The sequence below is a fragment of the Mytilus trossulus genome, chromosome 14, assembly GCF_036588685.1.
Source record: "Mytilus trossulus isolate FHL-02 chromosome 14, PNRI_Mtr1.1.1.hap1, whole genome shotgun sequence".
NCBI lineage: Eukaryota > Metazoa > Mollusca > Bivalvia > Mytilida > Mytilidae > Mytilus > Mytilus trossulus.
The window spans coordinates 29008057-29034449 of NC_086386.1; the positions used below are offsets into that span (position 1 = coordinate 29008057).

At 30.5% G+C, this 26393-nt stretch overlaps 1 protein-coding gene across 3 annotated transcripts in view; it reads right to left on the reverse strand.

Moving 5' to 3' along the window:
* Positions 1–26393, reverse strand: part of LOC134695693 (LIM and calponin homology domains-containing protein 1-like) — an 85344-nt gene that overhangs the window by 55039 nt on the left and 3912 nt on the right. For 2 of the 3 annotated variants that reach the window (XM_063557055.1, XM_063557054.1), the window contains exons 2-4: positions 15744–15817; positions 14366–14435; positions 9629–9738 (exon numbers count right to left, since the gene is read on the reverse strand). In XM_063557055.1, coding sequence (XP_063413125.1) covers positions 9629–9738; positions 14366–14435; positions 15744–15817 — 254 coding nt within the window. Of the gene's footprint in view, positions 1–7360; positions 7452–9628; positions 9739–14365; positions 14436–15743; positions 15818–26393 lie in introns of those variants that run through there. The other variant, XM_063557056.1, reaches the window with a different exon arrangement.

The following is a 26393-nucleotide window of genomic DNA, read 5'->3' on the forward strand; positions in this document are numbered from 1 at the left end:
CCAGGATAGTTTAAGAAAGTTATTAAAATTTTAAAAATTTTAACCACAGAGTGAATGTAATGTTTCCTGGCAGAAAAAACTAAGTCCATTTATAAGTAAAATACGAAAAAAAAGGAATTTTATTTTTACAAAATTTACTTCTGGATACTATCTCCTGATCATAAACATGCTTCTGGCCAAGTTTTGTACATTTCCAAGATAGTTTAAGAAAGTTATTAAAATTTTAAAAACTTTAACCACAGAGTGAATGTAATGTTTCCTGGCAGAAAAAACTAAGTCCATTTATAAGTAAAATACGAAAAAAAAGGAATTTTATTTTTACAAAATTTACTTCTGGATACTATCTCCTGATCAAAACATGCTTCTGGCCAAGTTTTGTACATTTCCAGGATAGTTTAAGAAAGTTATTAAAATTTTAAAAACTTTAACCACAGAGTGAATGTAATGTTTCCTGGCAGAAAAAACTAAGTCCATTTATAAGTAAAATACGGAATAAATGGAATTTTATTTTTACAAAATTTACTTCTGGGTACTATCTCCTGATCATAAACATGCTTTTGGCCAAGTTTTGTACATTTCCAGGATAGTTTAAGAAAGTTATTAAAATTTTAAAAACTTTAACCACAGAGTGAATGTAATGTTTCCTGGCAGAAAAAACTAAGTCCATTTATAAGTAAAATACGAAAAAAAAGGAATTTTATTTTTACAAAATTTACTTCTGGATACTATCTCCTGATCATAAACATGCTTCTGGCCAAGTTTTGTACATTTCCAGGATAGTTTAAGAAAGTTATTAAAATTTTAAAAACTTTAACCACAGAGTGAATGTAATGTTTCCTGGCAGAAAAAACTAAGTCCATTTATAAGTAAAATACGAAAAAAAAGGAATTTTATTTTTACAAAATTTACTTCTGGGTACTATCTCCTGATCATAAACATGCTTTTGGCCAAGTTTTGTACATTTCCAGGATAGTTTAAGAAAGTTATTAAAATTTTAAAAACTTTAACCACAGAGTGAATGTAATGTTTCCTGGCAGAAAAAACTAAGTCCATTTATAAGTAAAATACGAAAAAAAAGGAATTTTATTTTTACAAAATTTACTTCTGGATACTATCTCCTGATCATAAACATGCTTCTGGCCAAGTTTTGTACGTTTCCAGGATAGTTTAAGAAAGTTATTAAAATTTTAAAAACTTTAACCACAGAGTGAATGTAATGTTTCCTGGCAGAAAAAACTAAGTCCATTTATAAGTAAAATACGAAAAAAAAGGAATTTTATTTTTACAAAATTTACTTCTGGATACTATCTTATAAACATAAACAAGCGTCTGTCCAAGTTTTGTACAATTCAAGGATAGTTTAAGAAAGTTATTAAAATTTCAAAAACTTTAACCACAGAGTGAATATTTGTGGACGCCGCCGACGACGACGCCGACGCCGACGGAATGTAGGATCGCTATGTCTCGCTTTTTCGACTAAAGTCGAAGGCTCGACAACAAGCAATTTTAGACAATTAACAAGTACTTGTACTAATTTAATCTTAATGTGCCAGATCAGTGAGATTAATATGGGAAATATATTTAATGTTGTTCAGAACTCATCTTAAAGCAAACGTTCTGGCTATTGACAAATGTCACAAGAACAAAACTGACTTTGACTGTTGTTAGCTTCTTGGAAATATATTTATGTTGTTAAGTACAAAATGTATTAGTCTTTCAGTAAACACACTGGATTTTGACAGATGAGCAAACAAAACTGCTAACTTTGAATGCCATAAACAATTTAACTTCTTGGAAAATATTTATGTGGTTCAGAATCAATCTTTCAGCATACTTTCAGACCTTATGATAGATGAGCAAGAAAAATGCTTTCTTTAAATGTGATGAACTGTTTCAAACAAAAACAAAAACATTCTCTTAAAACCCACATATCTGTTAAGTATATGCAACTGTTATGGTTATTTTGCAATTCATAATAATAACTTTTATTTCCACAATTTGTCAACAAGCCCCCCACAAACCAGTGACTACATGGTACCTGGGTATCATATATCTATCATACTAAACTCCACACAAGTTATCAAAGTACATTATGTAGGTTTTTCAGTATTTAAACCATGAAAACTTAGTTAAAAGATTATTATGATACATCAAACATCACAACAAAGGTGGTAAAACTGCTTTGATTTCTCACCTTTCTCACCTATATTGTTTAGTAGAACACCAAGTCATAACATTACACATTCTTAAAAGCATGCTCAGAGTGAGCATCCTCTACAGGGGAGGATTCAACAATTTTAAAAAGGGGGATTCCCAACCCAGGATAAAGGGGGGGGGTTCCAACTATATGTTCCCATTCAAATGCATTGATGTGCCAAAAAAAGGGGGGGTTTCCAACCCCCAGAACCCCCCTCTCTGGATCCACCACTGCTCTTAATCCAAAATCTGCACAATGCTTTTTTGAAATATTCATCAAATATTTGGCTTTCAACAATTCACCTATAGCCACTTTTAATAAACAATCACAACCATGACAATTCAAGATATTTCAATGCGCTTCAGCTACATCCAATATGATAGCTCTAACAACAGCAGATGCATGCTTTTACTACAGTGGATGTAACCTCTAAGCTCAAACTGCAATTGTAATTAATATCTACTGAGCCATTCTCTTTATTAATTAATTATCATGATTGAAGGCTGTACAGTGACCTATAGTTGTTAATGTTTGTGTCATTTTGGTCTCTTGTGGCTAGTTGTCTCATTGGCAATCGTACCACATCTTCTTTTTTATTTGATAGAATAATTGAAAAAAATATTCCAAACAAATAATTTCAGCTTTGTTTGTTTTTCGTAGCCACTGTATTCCACCAACATATGAGGCCACTTTTATTTTCTTCTTCAATTTTCAGTGGTGATCATGTTGGTATCTGCATGGTAGTGCCAAACACATGTGATCGTGATCAGCAATAGGGGAAGGTTTGAGTAACAAAAACATAGTTTTCACCTTAAATTTTATGCCTGTACAAAATCAGGATATCTGGACAATGATTTGTTTACGTTTTTGTGTCTAATTGTTTACCTGAGAGGTGTTGGGTTTTGATTTAATCTATCCAATATTTTTGGTATTTTTTTATGTTTAACTACAACTGTATTATTTGGTAACCTAAGTTTTAAGATAAAATACTGAAACGACTAAATGATGAACGCCATTAAAAATCAATGTCCCTTTTATGGTAGTATTATTACCTGTAAATGACATAATTTTCAAGTCTTCCACTACTTTAAAACACTAGTTCAAAGAAATTATCCCTCTTACACATGTAAATGGTATTCAAGTGTGATCTTAGTACATGTATACAAATAGTTCCTTTAACAACTATATCAAATAAACATAAATTTTGAAATTTTAACCACCATAAAGCAACTAAATAACAACTTTTATTGGAATGATCAATTTCCTTTAAATGACTAAACATGAACCAAAAAAAATATGCAAAATCGGCAAAGGTGCAAAAGTATTTAACGTCACACTTGGAACAGTGATTTTTATGGGTCTTTATGATTCATAAATAACTGATCAGTCGAAAGGTTTATATGTGCCTGTAAGGTATAATATTTAATAATACATGTAGCTTAGGAGGTATTTAAGAAGGTATAAACATTGAAATAGACGACAGGTGTTTAATATCAAAATAACAAAACGCTTGTTTATATGCACATTTTCATATGGAATAATATGTGCATTTTCTGTGCCATAAAACAAGCTGTTTCCATGTTACATATAGGCCAAAAGACATCTTCACAACTGAAAGGTTTTTGCCTTTAAATTTCAAAAGGGTGTTGCATTAGTCTTGAATCCTTCAGTACCCTTTTTTTTTATTTTTTTTAGATGTTTTAACTCCCACAACTTAGAATTAATGAAGTCTTTATATATAGAGATATTTTTGTTGCTTTTTGAATGTTTTATTTTGATTAATTCAATAGTTTTGTAACCTTAATTCATGACACTTAGTTATCATTAACTATTATGGATCAACCAATACATGAATTTTAATTTAGAAATAAAAGAAATATCTAATGAGGAGTATCATCCTATATTTCAGTAAATATTAAGAGTCCATTAATATTACGCAAATTTCTAGTTCTAATATAAAAAAAAACAATATACCACAACTCAAAATGTGCAAAAAGCAAAATAAATCCCCCCCTTCCCATTTAAAGTTAAAGTCTTCAACATTTTTGTTTGACTCACCGTGTGGAATTCTGATGGGTTTCCTACATAATATTTAAACAAGTAACTGTTACGTCCCATTTATTTACATACCTAAGCTTTGATGCACTTTGTACATTTATACTTAAAGGAAATGAATCTAGGCAACACAAAAAAGATACAATTTCATAAAAATCTACGAAATTATAATTTATGACTTAAACTTACCCTTAAACAAATTAAATCAACTTTGATGTTGTATAAAATTCCAGCCGGCACTATCTCTTTCCTTTAGGGAATAAACCACACTACTTCAGTTCTCCCCCAACAACTTAATTCCACGATAAAAAGGTAGATCACATAATATTGTCAACGACAAACTTCAAATAGTCTATAGGTAAGAATTAGAAGAAGAATATAGTCCGAACATTCCTTCTATTGTTTTGTATATGTAAAGAATACACAAATACAAGATCAACTGACAAAATACAAACAATTAAATCCCGCTAGCTTCAATGTTTTCCCACACTTCAGCGAGCACTAAAGGAACATGAAAACGTATTAATGTATTGGTAAAATCATTTTTACCCTTAAACAGCTCCCCAGCCATTCATGCAGAACAAAGTCGTGTGATCAACTATTTGGGTAAGGGACCATAGTATAATCATATTTGCAAAGACGAATGCAATTTTTTTCTTTACAAGGACATTAAAACCTTGCACAATACTGAACAAAAACAAAAAGTTAACTTTCAAAGTGCACAATACACTCCATTGAAGACGAAAATTGTGTATTCATCTGACGATGTCTAAACATGTTTTTTTTAAAACAAAACCTTCATTTTTCTTTGATGGTTGATTTATTCAAAAAAATTCCCCTGTTTTATCATTAACCTATTGATATGTGATCAGATAGGTAACAAGAGTTAACTTTTACATTACTGTGTTCCTAAGTTACATTTGTAGTTGCCCCAAGTGAACATGGATTTTCTGTCATATTAAGTTAGATATGTATTTGGCATGAATACATGTGTAAATGATGTAACATTCTACAAAATTTCTTATAAAAATTTTACATGATAAAATTTAAAATGGAACGCCCATCATTTAAAAATCCATACAATATTAACGATGTTTCATGACAAAACATGCATGTCTAACAACCTATTGAATGCATGTAGTGTTTCTGATTTTAACCATGCATTTGAAAATGATTATCCACTTGAAATTAATTTAGGGGGGATGAAGAACTTTTGTCAGAACATTGGAAAAGGGGCCTTTATTTTTAAAGGAATTCAGGATTTACTCTTATAAGAACTCTGGAATTAGGAAAAATTCTTAAGGGCTCTGGAAATAATGTTTTATTTTGTTGTTGTCTGGAATTTAAGATTTAGAGTTTATTTTCAAGGAATTTCAGGATGATACTCTTTCCTTTCGAGGAATCTTCAATTCAACAATCTAAAGTCAACACAAAACAAATTTTTGTCATATTTGATTCCATATCATTTTATAAACATCATGCAGGAGGGAATCCAACTTATCTATACAATTTTGTATTCTATCAGACTCAATCACAATAACTAGACCATGTTGAGTTGAGAATGCAAGTCAGATTAATTATTTATTCTAAGCATATAAATCTTAAATTCCTTTGACAACTGAGAACTTTTATCATTTATTTATTAGGACTAATTGTTAATATCCTAGTAGCCTAGTCTACTAAGTTTATACCATTAGATACTAACAGACTAAACCTTTTTAAAATCAAATAAAATAAATCAATTTTAAATGGGACAAAATTTGAAAATTAAAATCTTCACATTCTTACAGGAATTTAAGAGAAATTAAAAATATTCACAAGTACTTGGGGAATGGACCCCCCCCCCCCCCCCCCCCCTTTAATGTAGGATTTTTTTTAATTTTTTCATTTCTTTTTAGTAATTTCAAACATTTTTAAAACTAGTTCCATGAGCTGGTTGATTTCTGGTTACTACAAAACATTTTGAAAAATTTCTGTGATCATATGGTCATTATTGTATATTGATGACACATTTTTTAAATAACTGAATCCCCTATTGGTCAATAGTTCTTTAATGAATTGTGTTATTCCTGGGGTGAAATAATTCAGCTTCTTATCAATACACAACACATTTTCTTGATAAATTTACATTAATAAATTTTACACATAAACATAAAGATAGAAATTGTATACCTATATCCTTAAGACATTACTGGACATAAACTGTCCTCTATAAGATATTTTGCCAAATAAATTTCCTTTTTGAACAAAACAAGAAGTGGTTCCTGTTTAACACAACTAATATGATAATTATCTACATTTGTGGATGGTGCCCACGTAATTATAATATGCACCAATATGTCCTTCTTATCGGAACTTCATTCACAGTTGAGACATTTTCTTTAATTTAAACATATTTATTTATAGTGGATTGGGAAAAAAGTTTTGCAACTTATATTGATCCCTTTCCACTTGGTGGATGCGAGTGCTGCCTTGTAGCGGCATTAGCCTGCTCTATTTGGAAATCTACAAGGGTGTCTTTAATGTGCAATCTACTCAATAAAAATTTACAAGTTTGCAGTCATGGCCAGAGTTTTCTTCATCATATTTATCTTGTTACTAAACATAAAATCAAACCTAAAAGACTATGTTTTGTAAATTTATGTCTTTAAGCTAGTATGCAAAAAATGTCTTGCGACTGTTTTGTTTTTTAAATCTGTAGATATTAAGCATACTATCCCCCCTTTTTTTCACGCAATCCTTTTTATGATGTTCTTGTACCATGTGTTCCATGACCATTTATAAATAAATAATATCTCACAGAAAAAGTGAACCAAACTAAAATGTGATTTTTTTGTTGGTACCATTTTTTTGTGGATTTGAAAATTTGCCTTTTCATGAAAATGTGATTTTCGTGGTTTTGGAAAAGTCTGCTTATAACCTGATAGAAAATTTGTAGTTTATTGAATATTGAAATTAGTTGTTTACCTGTACCCAAGAAAACCACGAAAAATTAATATCCAATGAAAAATAATGAATACACAGTATATTTTTATACTGATAATGAGTACTTATATTATTAATTTTCAGAACTGAACTTGGTATGGGGACAGTACAATGTAATCCTACCTTTTGTAGCTTTCTTAACCATTACAAGCCCAGATACTTATATTTCTTGCTAGGATAACACATGTAAAATGATTAAAACATCTTCAAGCTGAAATTATACACTATAATAGATTACAGAAATGTGCTTGTTATAAATGTAATTACCATTGAATGCAATATTCATTATTCATGTTATTAGGTAATTCAAATCTTTACAAAAATTCTACAATAGTTTAAATGTAACACAAAAGTCTCTTATTAATGCTCTAATTATCAAAGCCATTGACCAAACACTCCAAACCATTTAAATAATACAAACTACCTTAAAGGACAACCTGATTAGGACTAATTCTTGATGTGAAATGACACAAAGTTACACAACAGTTCAATCTGAGGTTACAAAAGGGGAAACCACCACCAGGGGGAATACTTATACAGCCCTTAACTTAGTCTAGTAACCATAATTATAAACGTTCTGCACTCAGTCATTCAATTTAATGTATCCATTTTCCCCGTAATTATCAAACTACAAAAAGATATGTACGGTGAAATATGTTAGCCCTTTATCTGGACCTCACATTTTCCCCATTCAAAGAACTTCTAGCAAAAAACTTCAAACGATTTCAAGTTAATCAGTATTACAAATATAGAAATGTCATTATTCAAACTTTTCTATATAGCTAGACCTGAGCAATTTGACCAATCAAGGACAAGGTAGACATTATTCACAATTTAATTAGTAGGTCCAATCACACGCTGGTTCCGTCTACACAGAATATATGACCTTTGATGTCATAATCAAACACAACCGAGAGACCTCCTATGGGTTGGTTATCAGTCTCTTGTTCTAAAAAGTGTCAATATTGTCGTTTTAACAGTCAATTTACTGTAAACTTTCTATAATGTCTGAATGATTTATTTAATAGTCTAAATGCCAATCAGAACACCAGGTGAGATCTTGAAGGTCTTTACATGCAAGATTGTTTTAGATTTTTTTTTCAATTCAATAAAGTTATTCCAAATAACATTTCATTACTGCCAAAGAACTTTATATACCAGAGTACAGGTAAGAAATGAATTGCATTCTCAGAATTGTTTAACTTTATACATTTAACTATAAGTTTGTTAATCTATAAAAAAAATTACAAACCCTATATATAGTTTTTCCTATTTTTTATATCAACCCCAGTGGTCTCATGCTAGCATTATAACCTTGCTAGCAGGAAGTTGGGGTTTGAACCAACACGAGGTAAATCCCAAAGCTTTAAAAATTGGTTGTCCATGTCTCTGCACTGAGCATTGTCACAGCATTTATCAGTTAGAACAAAATGTTCTGCATGAAGCCTAGTTAGTCTAACATGATTCTCTTTAGCTATTACCTTTTGAACCTTGAGTGTTACATATCCCGTAGAAAATATTTGTCTCGTAACAAACAGGGATCAAAGTCATTTCCCATCTTGAATATGTATGTAATATTTGCCACTGGATGTTTAACATAAATCTATTCATTCATTCTTCTTTGATAACTGTACGGTATTGCATGCTGTGTCCAGGGCTACTTCAAAACTTAATTGATAAGGGGTGTTGCTGGTGTTCCGCTACCCCACCCTTTTCATATAATTTAGATTTTAAAAATGTATACCCTTTCATATATATTGAAAACCTAATGTAACCTTTTCATATATTGTGTAGGTCAAAATGCATTATAACCTTTTCCCATATTGTTTTGGTTTCATGTAATGTGTAATGGTATGTAATGCAAGAGTGGATTACCAAAGTGCCAAAAGAGAAAAAAAAGAGAGAATACCAAGATAAATGACAGACAAAAAGGTTATGGGAACGTAACCATTGTTAACAGACCTAATCATATATGTCTGAGATTTTTCCCCAACCTATTCACATATTTTCAAGCTTGAAAAGGTGAGCTATTCCAGCCGCATATCCTATCATCTTACAAATTGGACGTGGACCCCCTCCCCTCCCCCGAGATTGCATGTTAAACTGTGCATTATTAATTACATTATATCTTTTCTCTGAAGCTGTTCAAATAACACAATGATTTGATATGATCAATATCTCCAGTAACTTATTACTTTGACAGTCTTATTATATAAAGAGTTGAAGCCTTTTTCAGTCTTATCCAAAAACAATCACTGAAAAACTTGGATTAGGTCATGTACGCAAACATTAACATGATTACTATATGTATTGCATCTACATGTGAAATAGATTTTTTGGTCAATTTCTTTTCAACATTTTTTTCTCTCTTATACCTGACAAGTAACTTACTGTGATATTGCTCGCTGGGATAAATCTTCGAGGTCACAGGGGTCAAACAGCTGATTCTCTTTCAGTCCAAAGTTCTTTTTACAAGCATTGAGAAATACATTAATATTGTCCTGAAATATAAACAATTAAAAAAAAATTGAATAAAATAATGTATCTACTGTATATATATTCAATGGATACAATTCTGCCGTATTTGATCATATTTCAAACACTACCTTACTGGTGTATGTCTGTGTTATGCCACAACATAATAGATCCTATAATGTTTAAAATTGTTCGCATGGTCCAATTTTATTTTTTTCATTTTGACTGTTTTTGTCTATGGACACAAAACACCTTTTTAAAACAAGTCAGAATTGTTATCAAAATAAAATTTGGTACTGCAAGAAAGACAGATGACAGCACAGGAAGAGAGTAGCACAATTTCCCGCATTACAGGCAAGTCTGCTATCACAAAATCACAGAGGTAGTCATTTTCTTGATGGAAGCTTGAAAGAGTTATGCAAAAATGTAATCTCAAATGAAACAATTGAAGAAACATATATTAAGACCCACATCAGCTTTAATTCAAATTATATAAAGATGACAAACAATCTTCAACTTGATCTTATGAATACAGATCATAAACTCTTGTAAAAGGATAGTGCTTATTATATACAGAAATAGAAATCCTACTTTTTTTTAAATGCATTTTAAATTTGAAAATAATTTAACTTCATTATATCAGATAAGGCCACCCTTTAAAATCTTTTTAAATAAACAAGCTATGTTTGCACAAAATTAATGGTCCATGGTGTCAAAAATGCAGTCTACTTTTGTACTTTTGTGAAAAAAATCTATTTACTTAAAAGTTTCAAGTTCCGCTATCTGATGTAAATTTTTTAAATCTCCAATAATTGACATGTGCATAAAAGAATGATGTATTGTTGCATTGTCAACCGACACAAAAATGCAGTCGTTAATTTGTTAAGGAATACCCAGTTCATGACTTTTTATCCTACGCTTTTAGTAACAAGTGATATGCTGTAATACAACTTGTCTCAAGAAGTATTTCTTTCTGTTTATTGGTAACCTCATATTTTTCAAAACCTTAAAGAAATTTTATATTTCCTCAAAAATTATTATTTTGTTATATTCACTGGAATTTTTTCCTCTGTTTTGACTGCTTTTGTTCTTTGACCCCCAGAAACACCCCAAACGAATTCGACCTTGAATTTTACATTAATAAGACATTTAGGTGTGCCATCTTGGACATGCAAACTTCTACTTACAAACTAATTATGTGGATTAACTGTCAATATTATTAAATAAAGAAACAAAATTTGTATGGAGACTAAATTCTCAGGTATTTTGAAATATATGCTATTTAGATTTTCATACCCCAAAGATTTTTGAAGATAAGGCAGCAAGTTTTTATCAAATCAAAACGTTGAATTGGTTTATTATTATTTATATATGTACAGGCACTTGGTGTTCATGGTAATGAGATGTTTTAAAACGAGAAATTTTACAAAACTAACAGCCTTATTCTAAAATGCCCTGAACTTTTTAACAAATCAACACTAGAATAAAACATGGATACACGATCTTTTATTAATATTCTGTCTTCTCACAGCTTTGAAAATTTCTAATTACATTTTTGAAATACATAAAGGAAAATTAAAAGCTAACTTGTTAAGTTGGTAGTGTTTGATTAAGACAGATTTTTAAAACTATAAATGGGTTTCAAAAAATAGTCAAAAAGGATCTTGTAAATAAAACTACATTTTTGAGGAGTTTACTTTTATCTTTATATCAAAAAGATTTTCTGTCAATAGAAGTTCAAAATGAGTTCAATTTATTCAGATATTAAGTATATTTGCATATATGCTAAGCTTTTTCTGACTTAACTAAGATCAAATGTAAGTAAATAGAGGTCAATATCCTACAAACTTTCAATTTTGAAGCAACAAGATAGCCTCCCCTTCATCAGACATCAGGGACACCAGTTTTGTAGAAAGCTGCAACTTCTTTACTAATATCAATTGAAATCTAGTTCACACTACGATATAAATATCCCTTGTAGGTTTTCAATTAATAAGTACGTGAAATGTACTTTTACTTTGAGTCGCTTTACTTTGACTATACATATTTTAAAGACATATGCCTAACGTTCAAGTCTGTATGTAGATCTCTAGATGTTTTTTGGTCATTTTCATTTTATGGTTAGGCCAAATAAAAAAAGTTAGGCCAAATAAAAAAGTATGCGTGGTTCCAGTTACATCTAAAAATAAGTTTGGGTAGGTAGGTAGGGATTTTTTTTTATTTAATGTGGGTTTTTTTAATTGAGTTTATGGGAGCAACATTCTGACTTTAACAGTGTTTAATGACAAATGATAATAAAATCTTTAGAGTAGGCTGTTTTGAAGACAAAAAAGTAGGGAAGGTAGGGTAACTGGAACCACACATATATTTTTATTTGGCCTTACTGCAGTTACATAGGTCATAGAAGACGGTATAAAACAACTTTAAAATTGATGTGCATATTGTTTCCTTAAAATGTTTTAGAGCTATGAAAACCAATTTGTTCTCATTTTGAAAAGAAGTTATCATTCATATTTTCTGTCATAATTCAGGAAGAATTTATAAGTGAAACAAAACATCTGTTCTGTCTCAATCAAACACACATGCATCTCTACAGTGGATATTTGTGGTCCTACCGTACATGTACAGTTTTTTGTACATATCTTATTATTATTATTAAAATCAGTTCGTATCAGTTGCTCCTCATTTCAGTTCCGTTGTTTATATGTCAGGTGTGGTGCTAGTGGGTAGAACTGATTCTAAATAAATCAGTATGGTACATTATAATAAAAGTTGATAAAATCCTTCATAGAAATAACTTCATCTTGCCTAGTTTTGATAGTTTGTCACCAAAGGATAAGTCATCAAAAGAAAGCTTTAAAATCCTCATTTACCAATTTTGTTCTATACTATGATGTTCCAACCAACACAAATAATTTGAATGGTTAAGGGGAGATAACTTCATTTTTTTTTCATTAAAAAAAACTTCAATTTCATTTAACATGAAATTTATAAATCAAATGAAATGTAAACTTCAGGTCATCAAACTTACAGTACAATGTACTTTTTATGTAAAATAAGCAGTTACAAAACTTTAACATTAGAATATATTATAGACAGGAGTGATCAATCATATTCTACCTATTATTTAAACAACATTCTTGAGCTGGGCTGAAACGGAACATTTGTGATGTAATTTCCATCATGAGAATTTTTATCTGGTCATTGACTCGCTGATGTTATCATAAACTCTTGTAGTTGATAATCTATTGAATAAGTATTAAACTGCATAATGCGTACCGCTAACTTGATTTTAATAAAGTTTTAATAGGAAATTGGAAAAGAAGATGATATTAGTTGGATCTATGCAGTATGATCATAAAATACTAGAAACATGCCAACATTTTTTTTTAATAATTAAAGGAATAGTGCTTGCATTGCTGTTCCTCATTTAAAGTAACCAGAATGCTTTAAATATTGATCTTTCGAAGTTCACATCTATAGGTATGGTCAAAACAAATATCATGACTATTGATGCCTACTCAAGTCAAACATTGATATAGGCAGATACTGATTCCATAATATGTTCAAGGGGAAACAACTCAATATTACCTAACCTTAGGTTGTAATGCTCAATATATTATAAGTAAATACCTTGTACAGGCTGTTTGTTGCTATATCTCATACTTTCATTTAATGTTTGTAAAATTAACCCAGAAGATTGTGGAAGACACACCTCATGAAATTTGTTTGAATTGATCGTATTTGTATTTTAGCTTCTGAAATATTATTCCCTGTTTTAAACAACTGAAACTTCTGAACTTTAAAATCAGAGATAATCCAAATCAAAGAATCTTAACAATGTAATAAATCTGTAGCCTTTTTCACACAAAAAATCTGTAAGTGTAAAATTAATCTTACGCTAAAAATATTTATTTGAATTGTTAAGCAATATTTTAGACTTATGATAAATTTCACACAGAAGAATTTTTGTGAGAAGGGCTACTTATCCAAAACATTCATATTGTGTAACTGCTGTGCTATGAAACATATGAAATATTATGTATGAAAACAGATTACATAATGACTATACATAATAATCTTATATAAAAATAATGAATAGGACCAATTAGCATGTGAACATGCTAACAGCACTCATCAACCTAGCTGCAGCTATGGTACTAAGCTGGCAAATTGAAAGGCTGTCTGTCAGCTACTGAAGAAAATAAAATGAAGTCTTTTACAAAATCCTATTAGTCTTAATCAGCAACCAATTTAGAGGAAAGAAATCTTGTGCAAAAATTATTCTGGCTCAAAATAATAAGATTTCCAGCTATGAAAAGGAGTCACAGCCCAACAACCTGTAGTGTTTACCCCAGGGTCTATTTGAATATTCCTAATGTGATGCTATATTGGTAGAATGTGGTGCTATGATGTTACAGTGTGATGCTATCTATTTATAAGTGATTGTATATATAGATAGTGATGCTATAATTTCTAGAAAAAAGTTGATATTTTTATATATTCCCCTAGCTTTCAACCAGTATGTTGTAGGGAGATCACTGAACATGTCTGGAAAAAACAAATTAATGCTTCAAAAATGCCAACTGTACACAATTTTCAAAACGTGCACCTATAAGTTGTAAGTTTTCAAAGTGCTATAGCAATACTCACCAATCCGGCCAATGGAGTGGGCAGCTTGTTAATTCTTTTAACCGACCCTGCCTTCAAATTGTTCAACAATCTTCAAGTAAAAAAGTAATGTGTTATATGTATAAATGTTTTTCAAAAACATAATTCTGTTTTCCAAATATAAATTAGACATTTGAACCTATCACATGCTATTTTGTAATTTTCAAATTAGAGGCAAGCGGTATTATATAAACATTTCGTTTGTCATTAAAAATTTTAATGATGGTCTTATCATATTATTACAAAATGTACTTGATTTCATAAATGTATTCAAGTAGATCTGATATTATAATACCCCAATGAGACACCAACTGTATTGTGTAGAATGTGCATACACCCATGAAATATCCTTTAGAAATTGTCCACATGCATCTTATCAGTTTAATGTCCATGAATCATACTTTATTATTGTATGTTTATAGAAGGTTGAAGTTTGACATATGAGAATTATGATGATATAACAGAATATTATTATAAAGCAATGCTTGATATATATCACTTTTATATAAGTACAAATATATGCAAAACTTGTAAACACATTTTCAAGTTTGCAGAGAGAATCAAAATAAAACTAAATCATTCATCAAAAATATTAGTTTTCTCGTTTGAATTGTTTGACATTTGTGATACCAGGCTTTTTACAGCAAACTATGCAGTATGGGCTTTGCTCATTTTTGAAGGCCAAACAGTGACCTATAACTGTTATGTGTCATGTGCTCTCTTGTGTCCCAGAGAGTCATCTCATTGGCATTCATACCAAATCTTCATTTTTAATATACATTTTTGAGCTTTCATTTAATTTGGGTCTTAAGTTCATTCATGAAACTAATTCCGTAAATCCATGTATTCTTCTGTCATGTGCAGTTATATATATTCAATTTGGAACCATTCAATAGTTTAATGCCCAGGGAAGACCATATGCTATAGCTATATAATCACAAATTATAACAAACCTAGTGAACTTACAGGACATCAAAGTACAGTCAAGACATTAGTCAGTCTCTTACACTATTTTGTATGAACTGTCAGTATTGCAAGACTTTTCATAAGTTTGTCCATGTCTTGAGTTGAGTTAAAGCAAAGAAATCAAGACAACTTTACACAAATACTAGACAAAATAATGCTGTAAATTAGGACTTTTTTAATCTATCAAAAATGTATGTTTTACATTGTCATTTCAGGGCCTTTTATAGCTGACTATGTGGTATGGACTCTGCTCATTGTTGAAGACTGTATGATGACCTATAGTTGTTAATTTCTGTGTCATTTTGGTCTCTTGTGGACAGTTGTCTCATTGGGAATCTTACCACATCTTATTTTTTTATTAACTTATTTTTTATCTTATATTAGTGACACTTACTCACACAACAGTACCCCATTCTCTAAGGATTTTCTAAAATCATCTGGGTATAGGAATTTCTTTCTGGTCACAGCCTGTAAAGATAAAAAAAAAGAGTTGGAGTTATCTCCCTTTAACAGGTAATCATTTACTTTAAACAATACAGTCCTACAGTTTATCAGTATAGATTTGTGATGGTAGAAAAGATGTTAAAAGAAAAGGCTTACAAAACTTCTTTAATTCATAAAGTTTTGTATGACATATATACTGAAATCAAAAGAGTTGAAGGGTGAAATAGAAAGATTCGAAATCATGTATCATGTGTAATATTGACATGAAATTTGGGACTACTGAGTAACACTAATTTGATTTTCTTTAGGCTGCGTTATTGGACTGATAATAATAAATGCACTATTTGCATTTTAAATTTCTATAAATAATCATGATAATAATTGATTAAATACAAGATGTCACATAATGTATACAAATTGAATATTGAATACACAAAGATAATACATTATCTTTGTAACATTAAATCATAAACAAATTTGAATTGATCATAGTGTAAACAATAACTGATTTGACCTGAGTAAAACATCTGGTGTCACATTAGCATACAAAACAAATATATATACTGACATTTAATATAGCTATTTAGTTTTGTCACCTATATAATGTTCTGTGACAAATGACAACAGTAAATTAATTGATAATTGATAACTTTTCATGACCTGACCTTTATGCATATTAATATTAATACTGTGGATTCATTTATTTTTGTTGATACCAACTATCATGGTTTGAGGAAAACTTGAATATTCGAGGATATTTAATTTTTGTGGTTTTGGCAAAGTCTGTATTCATTCCTTTAGATATGTGTTATTTGTTGAACATCTAAATTTGTGGTTCTCCTGTACCCACGAAATCCATGAAAATTGGTATCCAACGCATATTAATGAATTCACACAGTACATAAATAAGAGAAACTGCTTAATAAGATATGAAACAGCATTCCATTAACACAAATAAAAGACCCAAAGCTATCTAGAGGTCAACTATACTGTCTTTTAAAACAGTTTTAAGTGGTGTCTGTATAAAATTTAATTTATAATCTGACCAGTGTCCAGAAAATTCAAAGATTTAACAACAAAACATTTGATAAGATCTAAAACATACATATATATCTAAAGAATACAACTTGTATATTGTTGTTTGGCATACTAGTACTTCTTTTTGAAATTACTGTAAAAATTAACTTGAAGCACTCTACATTTTGTACTTTGAAATAAGGAATGTTTGTGCAAGTACATTAACCAGATGTTTTCAAACTTACAACAGTTAACAATATGATCCTCAACTAATATACCATATAGCGGGTTATTTTCACGGGGTGTAAATTTTTGCTTATTTTCGCGGATAGAATAAAATCAGATAGAACGAAATCGCCAAAATAAATTCCTAAAATTTTAAAGTCTATATACATGCAAAGGTATTGATAAAAGTTTTGAATATATGCTATATGGTATTTAGATATCAAATGTTTGTGTATATTTGTAAAGGCCAAATTTTAAACATGAGAAATTCCACATCTCAACCGAACCAAATCGTAACATAAGCCTTCAAATAACCATTACGTAGGGATCGAGCTAAAACATCTGATTCTGCCTCATTTAACTACCAAATATTGATAATACAACGAGAAAAAGAATATCTTATCTTTACTGAGATTCTCATCTTTATTTTTTATTTAGGTGAAGGCTGTGGAATTTTCCCCAGTGTTGACATCCCATTGGTTGCTCTTTAACATATTCCCCATTTCCATTCTAAATTATCACATAAACCACATAATTTCTTATAAAATTCAGGCTATTCCATTCATAGCCATCATCTAATTACATTAGATACAATTCACTAACACATTTACTAGTAATTGTTCTTATGAATAAATTCTTTTCATTCAGACTTTCATTAATTGTAATGCAGTACTAACATGACTAATAAATCAATATGTTTTATTCATTTGCACACAAGTTTTAATTGCCTCAGTGCATGTTTTTTACATCATCTGATGTATATATATACCTACACGATCAGCAACAAACTTTTCTACTTGTAAATTATTGAAGCTGCATTTTACAACATCAATCTCTCAGCTGTAGTTCTGGTAAAGAGTTACAATAGCAATTCTATTGAAAATATTGTTGTGAACAAAACTATATATTATATTCTTAGTAAATCTAATGTATACAAAAAAGCAGAAACCATGTAGGCTTTTCAATGAATGCAAAGTTGAACAACATAATGAAAATTTGTAACCCTACATTAGGAATGGAGTTTTGGTCTAATTCTATAGTCGCCGTCAGCTAAAATTCGTAGCGGTTATCGGTAAAAATAATCTAAACTATCAACCGCGTTCTCTCGAGATATAGTTTTTCTCATTCCATTCATAAATCGCAAAAAGAAAAACCACTACTGACCTACCTTTAAAGTGATCGCACTGTAATAATCCTGACCTTCACATTTTCCAGAATGTTTTCCATTGTAATTCCGCCATCTTCGTTTCTATGAGGATCATTTGTTTACATGTGAAATTCGTCATTTACGCAGATTCCTGAAATGTTCTTTTCATTGATGTGATACGGTTTCCCGCGCTTTATGCAAATGTTATGAAATTGAACTCCAGGGGAACACTTCCGGAAAAAACAATGGCGGATTCCACCATTGAAAATAGTCTTGGAAAATGTGAAGGTCAGGATTATCATAGTGCAATCACTAAAAAGGTAGGTCAGTAGTGGTTTTTCTTTTTGCGATTTATGAATGGAATGTGAAAAACTATATCTCGAGTGAACGTGGTTGATAGTTTAGATTATTTTAATTGATAACCGCTACGAATTTCAGCTGACGGCGACTATAAATGAAGTTTAATAAAAGATCACCACTTATGGCTATTTCAACATCAAAATAAGCCTATGAAGATGTTGAATGATTGCAAATGAAACATATCATCCATCAGGAGAACCAAATGACAAGAACAACTTATGGGCCACCATACGACCTTCAACAATGAGCCAAAATCCATTCTATATCATAATCAATCGAAGTTCCCAGCATGACGATACAGTAACATGACATTGCATGTATATAATAGTCGAAATAATCATGACACCATCACATATGAAAAAGGTCTAATGGTTTCATTTACATTTTACACAAAACTTGCTCTCTATTCATTGCAAGTTAAATCTCATTGTTACTGTGTACATGATACAGAGATTTCAGTATGCAAATCATCAACCTGATCTGAATACTTAACCTTTATGATCTCCCTATATATAATAGACAGCTGGGCCTGTATTTTGAATAAAATATTTATTATAAATGATTCTCTACATGATTTGTCCTGAATAAGCATCTTTTAAAGTACTTGCCACTGGACTTGTTAGTAAACAGCAATCAAATCAATACACATCATCACGTGACATGCATGACCATATATGTTTAAAACCTTCAGTGGGCTATTGAACCTTAGAAATTATGATGTATTTTAATTTAACTGACTGTTTAAGATAAAATAAAAGCAGATGGTTCAAATAGATGGGTTGCTATAAGCCAATGACATAACAGAATTTCTTTGTAAAACTGCAATATCTTGATAGTCTAGAGAACCCAGTAAATCCCTAAGGAATATTAAATATCAACTAAGTAACCTGTTAACATTCATGACAAGGTCATTGTCATGTAGCAATATAAAAACAAGTTGCTTTCTTTAAAAAAAGAAAAGCAATACATGAACCTAAAACTGCTGACTACCGTGTCACCAAAAGATTGTTGCTGAATTTGTGTTTGCTTTTGTATTGAAATAACTGACTGTTAATAGAAGATGCTAGGTGAAAGTATATGTTTACAGCTTCTGTTTGAATTGGCAGATTTGAATAGTCATTTTGAAGTTCGATTATTTTATTTATTACTTGGGAATGTGCATAATTTTTTCAATTATAAGCATTTGGCAAATTGTCATTTCTCCTAACCGGATGACTTATGCAAATTGCATAAACCTATCGCAGTATAAATTTATGCTCTCACTTTGCTTTATAATCTGGAATTCTGGATGCATTTATTTTATATCATATCTTTAGGCCTTTTTTTTTTAATTAGTTGGTTTACGGATCCGCCGACCCGATTTTGTTTAAAAGTGAAATAAAATTAAAATTTTGATTTCGTGTTGTTTTTTATTCCGCCGACCCGATTTTTCGAGTGCTGTGAATAAAAAAATCCGAGGCGTTCCAAAACGTTTTGTCTGTGTCAATAAAGCGTTTGTAGTGAACGGCGTATTTTGAAAAGCTTCGAAATGACGCAGACGAATTCAAAAACCCAACGAGGGAGGACCATGGAGTCTGACGGCTTCATCTACTTTCAGTTGAATATTAACTTTGATGGTCAACGTACTGAGAGCACTTTTATCAAATGCAAACCTAAGCAAACAATTGGCGATGCCATATTCGACAATATGGCTGATGAAAATGTTGCCATTGTCAAGGTACAAACAGTTTCGCCACCAAACAAAACTAGGGCAGACACCCCTACCAGTACACCCGTAGAAGTGCTTGCGTCCTTTGAGGAAAAACTAAAGAACTATCTGCAGTTACCTGTTGAAAATAAAACATTGATCTCAACTTTTTATTTCTTTGCCACCATTTCCACTTTTCAGCGAACGGGATTCATGCATAATTTAGATGCTAACAAATTTCTTGTCTGTACAAAATATGTGTTTTAGTCAAACTTTGGTACATTGCTATTTCTTCATCAGCATGATAGGATCATGAACACAGTTGATTATCAAACATTTCATAAATCAAAGAAATTTGTTTATGTCAAGTATATTGTCCTCAAAAGATTTTTGGGTCAAACATGCACATATATTCATACGTGAAGACCACGTGCACCTTAAATGTGATGGTATTGTGTTCACCTGGAGAGTGAGAGATCTTGGGTTTGAACCTTGACCCGGTCAAATCAAAGACTTAAAAATTGGTATCTGCTGCTTCTTCGCCAAGCACGCTGCAATTGCAATTATTAAAGGAGTCAGAATAATGTGTTTGGGTAAGGTAACATATCTTTGGGGGAACTGTTACCTTGTGAGCTAGCACATTTAAATTCTGGCTCAGTGTGTTTAGCATTTCATTTCTCATTATCATATTCTCATCCTAATTATGCATCTGATTAGCCACTAGACATTAAACAACAATTGACCATCCATCCATCAAATGCAAAGCATATCAAGATAAGAGCTAAACTATTTCTCCTCCTCAACCCCTGTAATGTCATGAATGAACAGCATTTTTTTTTTTTTTTTCCTCCGACTCAAATTTTTCAGAACAGTTATACGTGAACAAAAAAAAAAATCTAAGATTGCTATTTTATTTTTATTTTTTTTACCTCCTCCGACCCTAACCTTTGACACTAGTTGTCCGTAAACCAACTAATTAAAAAAAAAAGGCCTTATATTTTGTTTCCTACATGAATGCCTTTATGACCAACTCGTATTTGAAGTTGTCTTTACTCATGGTAGATGTTTTGTGTGGTGAAAACTATGACATACAATTGATTGGGACCTCCTATGAAGAGACTTATTTTGGTCTCATAAAACATCTCAAATTTTAAGGATTTCCTGATTTTACTTTTAAAATCATTTCAAACATTATACAGGGAAACTTAGTTTTGCCGAAGAATTTCTTAGTTCAGAAGTTTATGACTACCTGTATACACTTTCAAAATAACCAATTTATAAAAAAAAGGTATGTAGTTATAAAAATATACCAGAATTTAAATGATGTACACCAGACACGAGTTAAGTCTGCAAAAAAAAAGCACCAATGACACCCTAATGAAAAAAGTTAATAGGTTAAATACATTAAAAAGTTAAGGAATCTATTCTTTGGGTAGACAATCCTTAACTTTTCGAAAATGTCAAAGTTTATAATAGGACAGTGACTCAAAAAAGAAACAAAAGAGAAACATCTTGAGGTCAGAATACCGTTAGTTATGATGACCGTGCTTGGAAGTCACATGTAAAGCTCTTTCTGTCGTGTTTTGAATTTAGATAACAAAAACGAAAATAAGCTTTCACGAGTGAACTTTTAAGTTAAAATTAAAATAGTATTGCATGCAAGTAGTATTTTAGCGCACAAAATTGTAAATAGAAATCATCTCACTGATACTCAGGAAAAGAATACGCATTTGCGTTATCACATATCTTAATATCATAGTTGAATTCGAATGTAAAACGGCCTACATTAAATGTTTTGACTCCGGAATTATTGACATTGGCCTTTGACATGTGATCTATAAAGTGAACAAATCAAGACGTGTAGACTAGTTGTTCAACACAATGAACACTATTTTTAAAACCGTACCATAGTCAAAATATGTAGATACTATAAGGTTAAAATTTGAAAAATTGAATCACAATTTTACAATAAACTAACGTGTCTGTTAGTAATCTTTTCAAAATTCTTTTAAAAATATACTATTTAATATCAATAAACATGAACGTCAAATATTTGCGGATGGACATTGTATTTATCGAATGAATCTAAATCATAACATTCCACTATATATTTGAATATATTACTATGCAAAATATAAGCAAAGACTACTAAATACATACTAAAACAGTATAAAATAATCAACATTATGGTTGTAATTAAATTTTGTTGTGATTATTGTAAATTATTTTTTACGGTTGTTGTGAGCTGCAAAGATTTGAAATAATGCTTTATGTAATCTATTATTGAGAACACACAAGTATTTTTATTCACGACCGTTTAAAATTTAAATATTTAATAAATTCATCTTACTTTCCGTTTTATGGATATATTACAATACAAAAAAATAAATAATTACTAATAAAACCTATTAAATACTAAAACGGGATGAAATAATAAACGTAGAAATATAATAATTATTGTTTGTAAACATTTTTTTTGTAGGATTCAAGAATTTATTTAAATTTAATTTGTATGTTTCCTTTACAAACGAATATTTAAAAATACCAAAGCAGAGTTTCTTGTCATATTAAATACTTATTCCTTAATTGTAACTCTGAAAATATTCTGATTTCAATCATTGTTAGTTTCTTCAGAAACTTAAATACAGTATATTAATTTGGTAGATATTTCTTTCATTCCGATTGAATTAAATAAGTTTGATTAGAATATTATTTTTCTGTTTTCCGATCTAATATAAATAGTATAACTAGAATGTTCTCCACGTAAGTCTATGATGAAATACACTGTCAGCATCCCGTGGTTAAATCTTCAAACATAATTAGTTTACATGTTATCGAGACAACGTAATAATTGACCCAGATACACACAGTAAACAGTGGTCGTTTTAAAACAAATATAATTGCTTCGTCAAGAGCCATCAAGCGACCATATCAAAGACTTTGATAACAACCTGTTTAGATCTGTATAAATGACTGAAAAATTTCGAGACGTTCCGAGAAATTTATTCTGACTTCCGGCCGAAATATATGGAGTGGCCCATAGACACATCCAAAACTCACCAATATATAAGCATGAACTTCTCAGGGGGTTAATGCAATAAACACAGCTATGTACTAGTAGATGTAGTATGCTCAGTTGTATTTTCAATGTGCTAACTAAAATGATGACCAGACTTTCCAAGAAATCACAGGTTTTTTACCAAGACACAAATTCTGGAAGAGAACGAACAAGTCTTAACAATTACTCCTAAATGCTACATGCTTGCCAGAAAGCAAAAACATTGTTTAGCCTTTTATTGGTTTGACCAACATGACCATAGGGACTTATGATTGCATTCAATTGGAGCACCCCTATGAACTATGCTATGTGCGGGAACAGACCACTGAGGCTGCTTTATAAGTATATTTATGAACATTAAAGAACAGTCAAAGTTTTTACTAAAATAAATTAGTATCAAATGTACCAGCATTTAAGTTTGACCTTCTATTGAGCTTCCTTATTATATTTCATGGTAAATGGTACACATTTTCTTCATTTTCTAAGCTCAATTTCCACCATGTAAAATTCCTAACTCTACAAAGTTAAACTTCAAATGATTCTTAGCAATCTGTTAATCAAAAACACTCCCTCATAATCTAATAGAATGAAAATATAATTCTCTAAAAAGTACATTTTGTAATCCTAGCCTTATAATATAAACATCTTCTAAAAAAATGTCTGATTCATGTAAATTAAATTATACCTCATGATATACTATAAACTGCTGACTAACTAAAAGAATTATTTAAAAATATTTACAAATAATTTTTTGCAAGAGTGGTCATGATTATATTTTCAACAGGTCTAAGCAGCGATTATCTGTAACAATAAGTCAGTGATAATCCCAGGAAATTATTGACTTTAATTCAAGTTAAAGTATTATGTGAAAAATGTCACAGCTTAGTACAATTAATCTTAGTATTATCAGCACTGTAAATTTAAATCTGAAGTTACAATTAAATTTCTATTTGGGTTATCTGTCCCCAATATTGATTTGACAGGCCGTAATTGAAGTTAAACTAAATTTTCATGGTAACCAACAATGGGTCAGAGGAAATCAAACAAATTATTAATATAACTTAAACTCATTGTCAATAGCATTATCAAACTAAGAAGCAATATCATATACATGTATTAAAATGACAGATTGGTTGATTGATTGTACAAAATGTAGGTATATTCTGGAGAGGTATATTCTAGTGAGGTATATTCTGGAGAGGTATATTCTAGTGAGGTATATTCTGGAGAGGTATATTCTGGACAGGTATATTCTGGACAAGAACATTGGTTCTAAAAAGTGGGATGATAGAAATGAAGGGCAGAAAATGTGGAAAAGGGAGATAATCCCATTTAATCCCTCTGCAATTGTTTGCACCTGTCCTAAGTCAGAAATCTGATGTTCAGTGGTTGTCGTCTGTTTCTGTGGTTCATAAGTGTTTCTCGTTTCTTGTTTTTTATATAGATTAGACTGTTGGTTTATCCATTTGAAAGGTTGTATATAAGTAATTTTTGGGGCCCTTTATACATGTTACTAAGCTTGCTGTTTGGTTTTAAGCTCCATATATTGAAGATTGTACCTTGACCTATAATGGTTTACTTTTATAAATTGTGACTTGGATAGAGAGTTGTCTCATTGGCAATCATACCACATCTTCCTATATCTATTGCCACTGGAAACTATTGGTGTTTTGTAGTTACAGAGGCAGAAACTTTGCCTTGCATCAATCTGCCTTGAATGACTACTCAAAAAGCAATTAACAGAAGTAAATTTCCAAGAAAATAAATCATCAATGCAAATGTGTAAATTATAATTGAATGTGTGTGATATACATGTACATGTATTCAAATAATGTCACCCCTCAAAAAAATTCTTGGGTACAACATAATCTGTTTAAATTGTGTATTCTCTAGTACTAAATTACCACAATCTAACTTGTATCATTGTCAGTAGTCATACAGCCTAAAGAGATTGCTTTCAGCATGTTCAGTGCTTCAAAATGGAAAAAATGCCGAGATTTCACATGATTATGATATTTTTTAGGGGAGGGGCAGAAGAATTAACTAATGGTATTCATTTTCACCTGTTGCTATGCATGTTTACTTATTTTCATTTTTGAAACAATCCTTTCCTGAATATTAATGTGTACATAGCAAAAAATATTCATTTTCGATTCAACATAAATATGTATTTCATAAAATTATAAAGTCATGAAAGTTATCATTATCAATAATAAATTGTTTTTGTTTAGTTGAATAAGTCTATAAAGTTGATATATTTGAATATTTTAAAAACAAAATTTATTACATATAAGAATTTAAAATCTATTCGGTAATTGGTAAATTTAGAACCGACTTTCTGAAATATGAAATTCAACTAATTTGATTGTTTATCTTCACATAGATTATGTGAAGCCTGATTAAACAAAGTAATTTTGTATTATCTACAAATTATACCTATTTTCTAAATCACCCTAGATATAGTAATCTGTTTGTTTATCAAACAACTACGGTCCTATCTTAACTTTGTAAATAAAGTATGTTCAAGTCAGTAAACTCTGTATACATTCTTCTAGTATTGTTGACAAAAGTATTTACAAATTAACAATGCTCTCCTTTGAAGTGAAGTAAACCAATACACTTAAGCTTCAAAATACACAATTTTCTTCTCTTTTTTATTTGAAAAACAGAGATTATTAACACCTTTGCATGTCAGCGATACTTTACTTGTAATGTGTATTGGGCATTATTTGTAAGAAGAAAAACTAGAGGCTCTAAAGAGCCTGTGTCGCTCACCTTGGTACATTTGTATATGTGAATATTCAACAAAGGACACAGATGGATTCGTGACAAAATTGTGTTTTAGTGATGGTGATATGTTTGTAGATCTAACTTTACTGAACATTCTTGCTGCGTACATATATCCCCATCTATAATGATTGGCCCAGTAGTTTCAGTTAAAAGTGTTAGTAAAAATTTACAAATTTTATGAAAATTGTAAAAAATTGACTATCGATTCGTCTGAAATTTTCAGGGCAGATAGATCTTGACCTGATAAACAATTTAACCCATGCCAGTTTTGCTCTTAATGCTTTTGTTTTTGAGTTATAAGCCAAAAACTGCATTT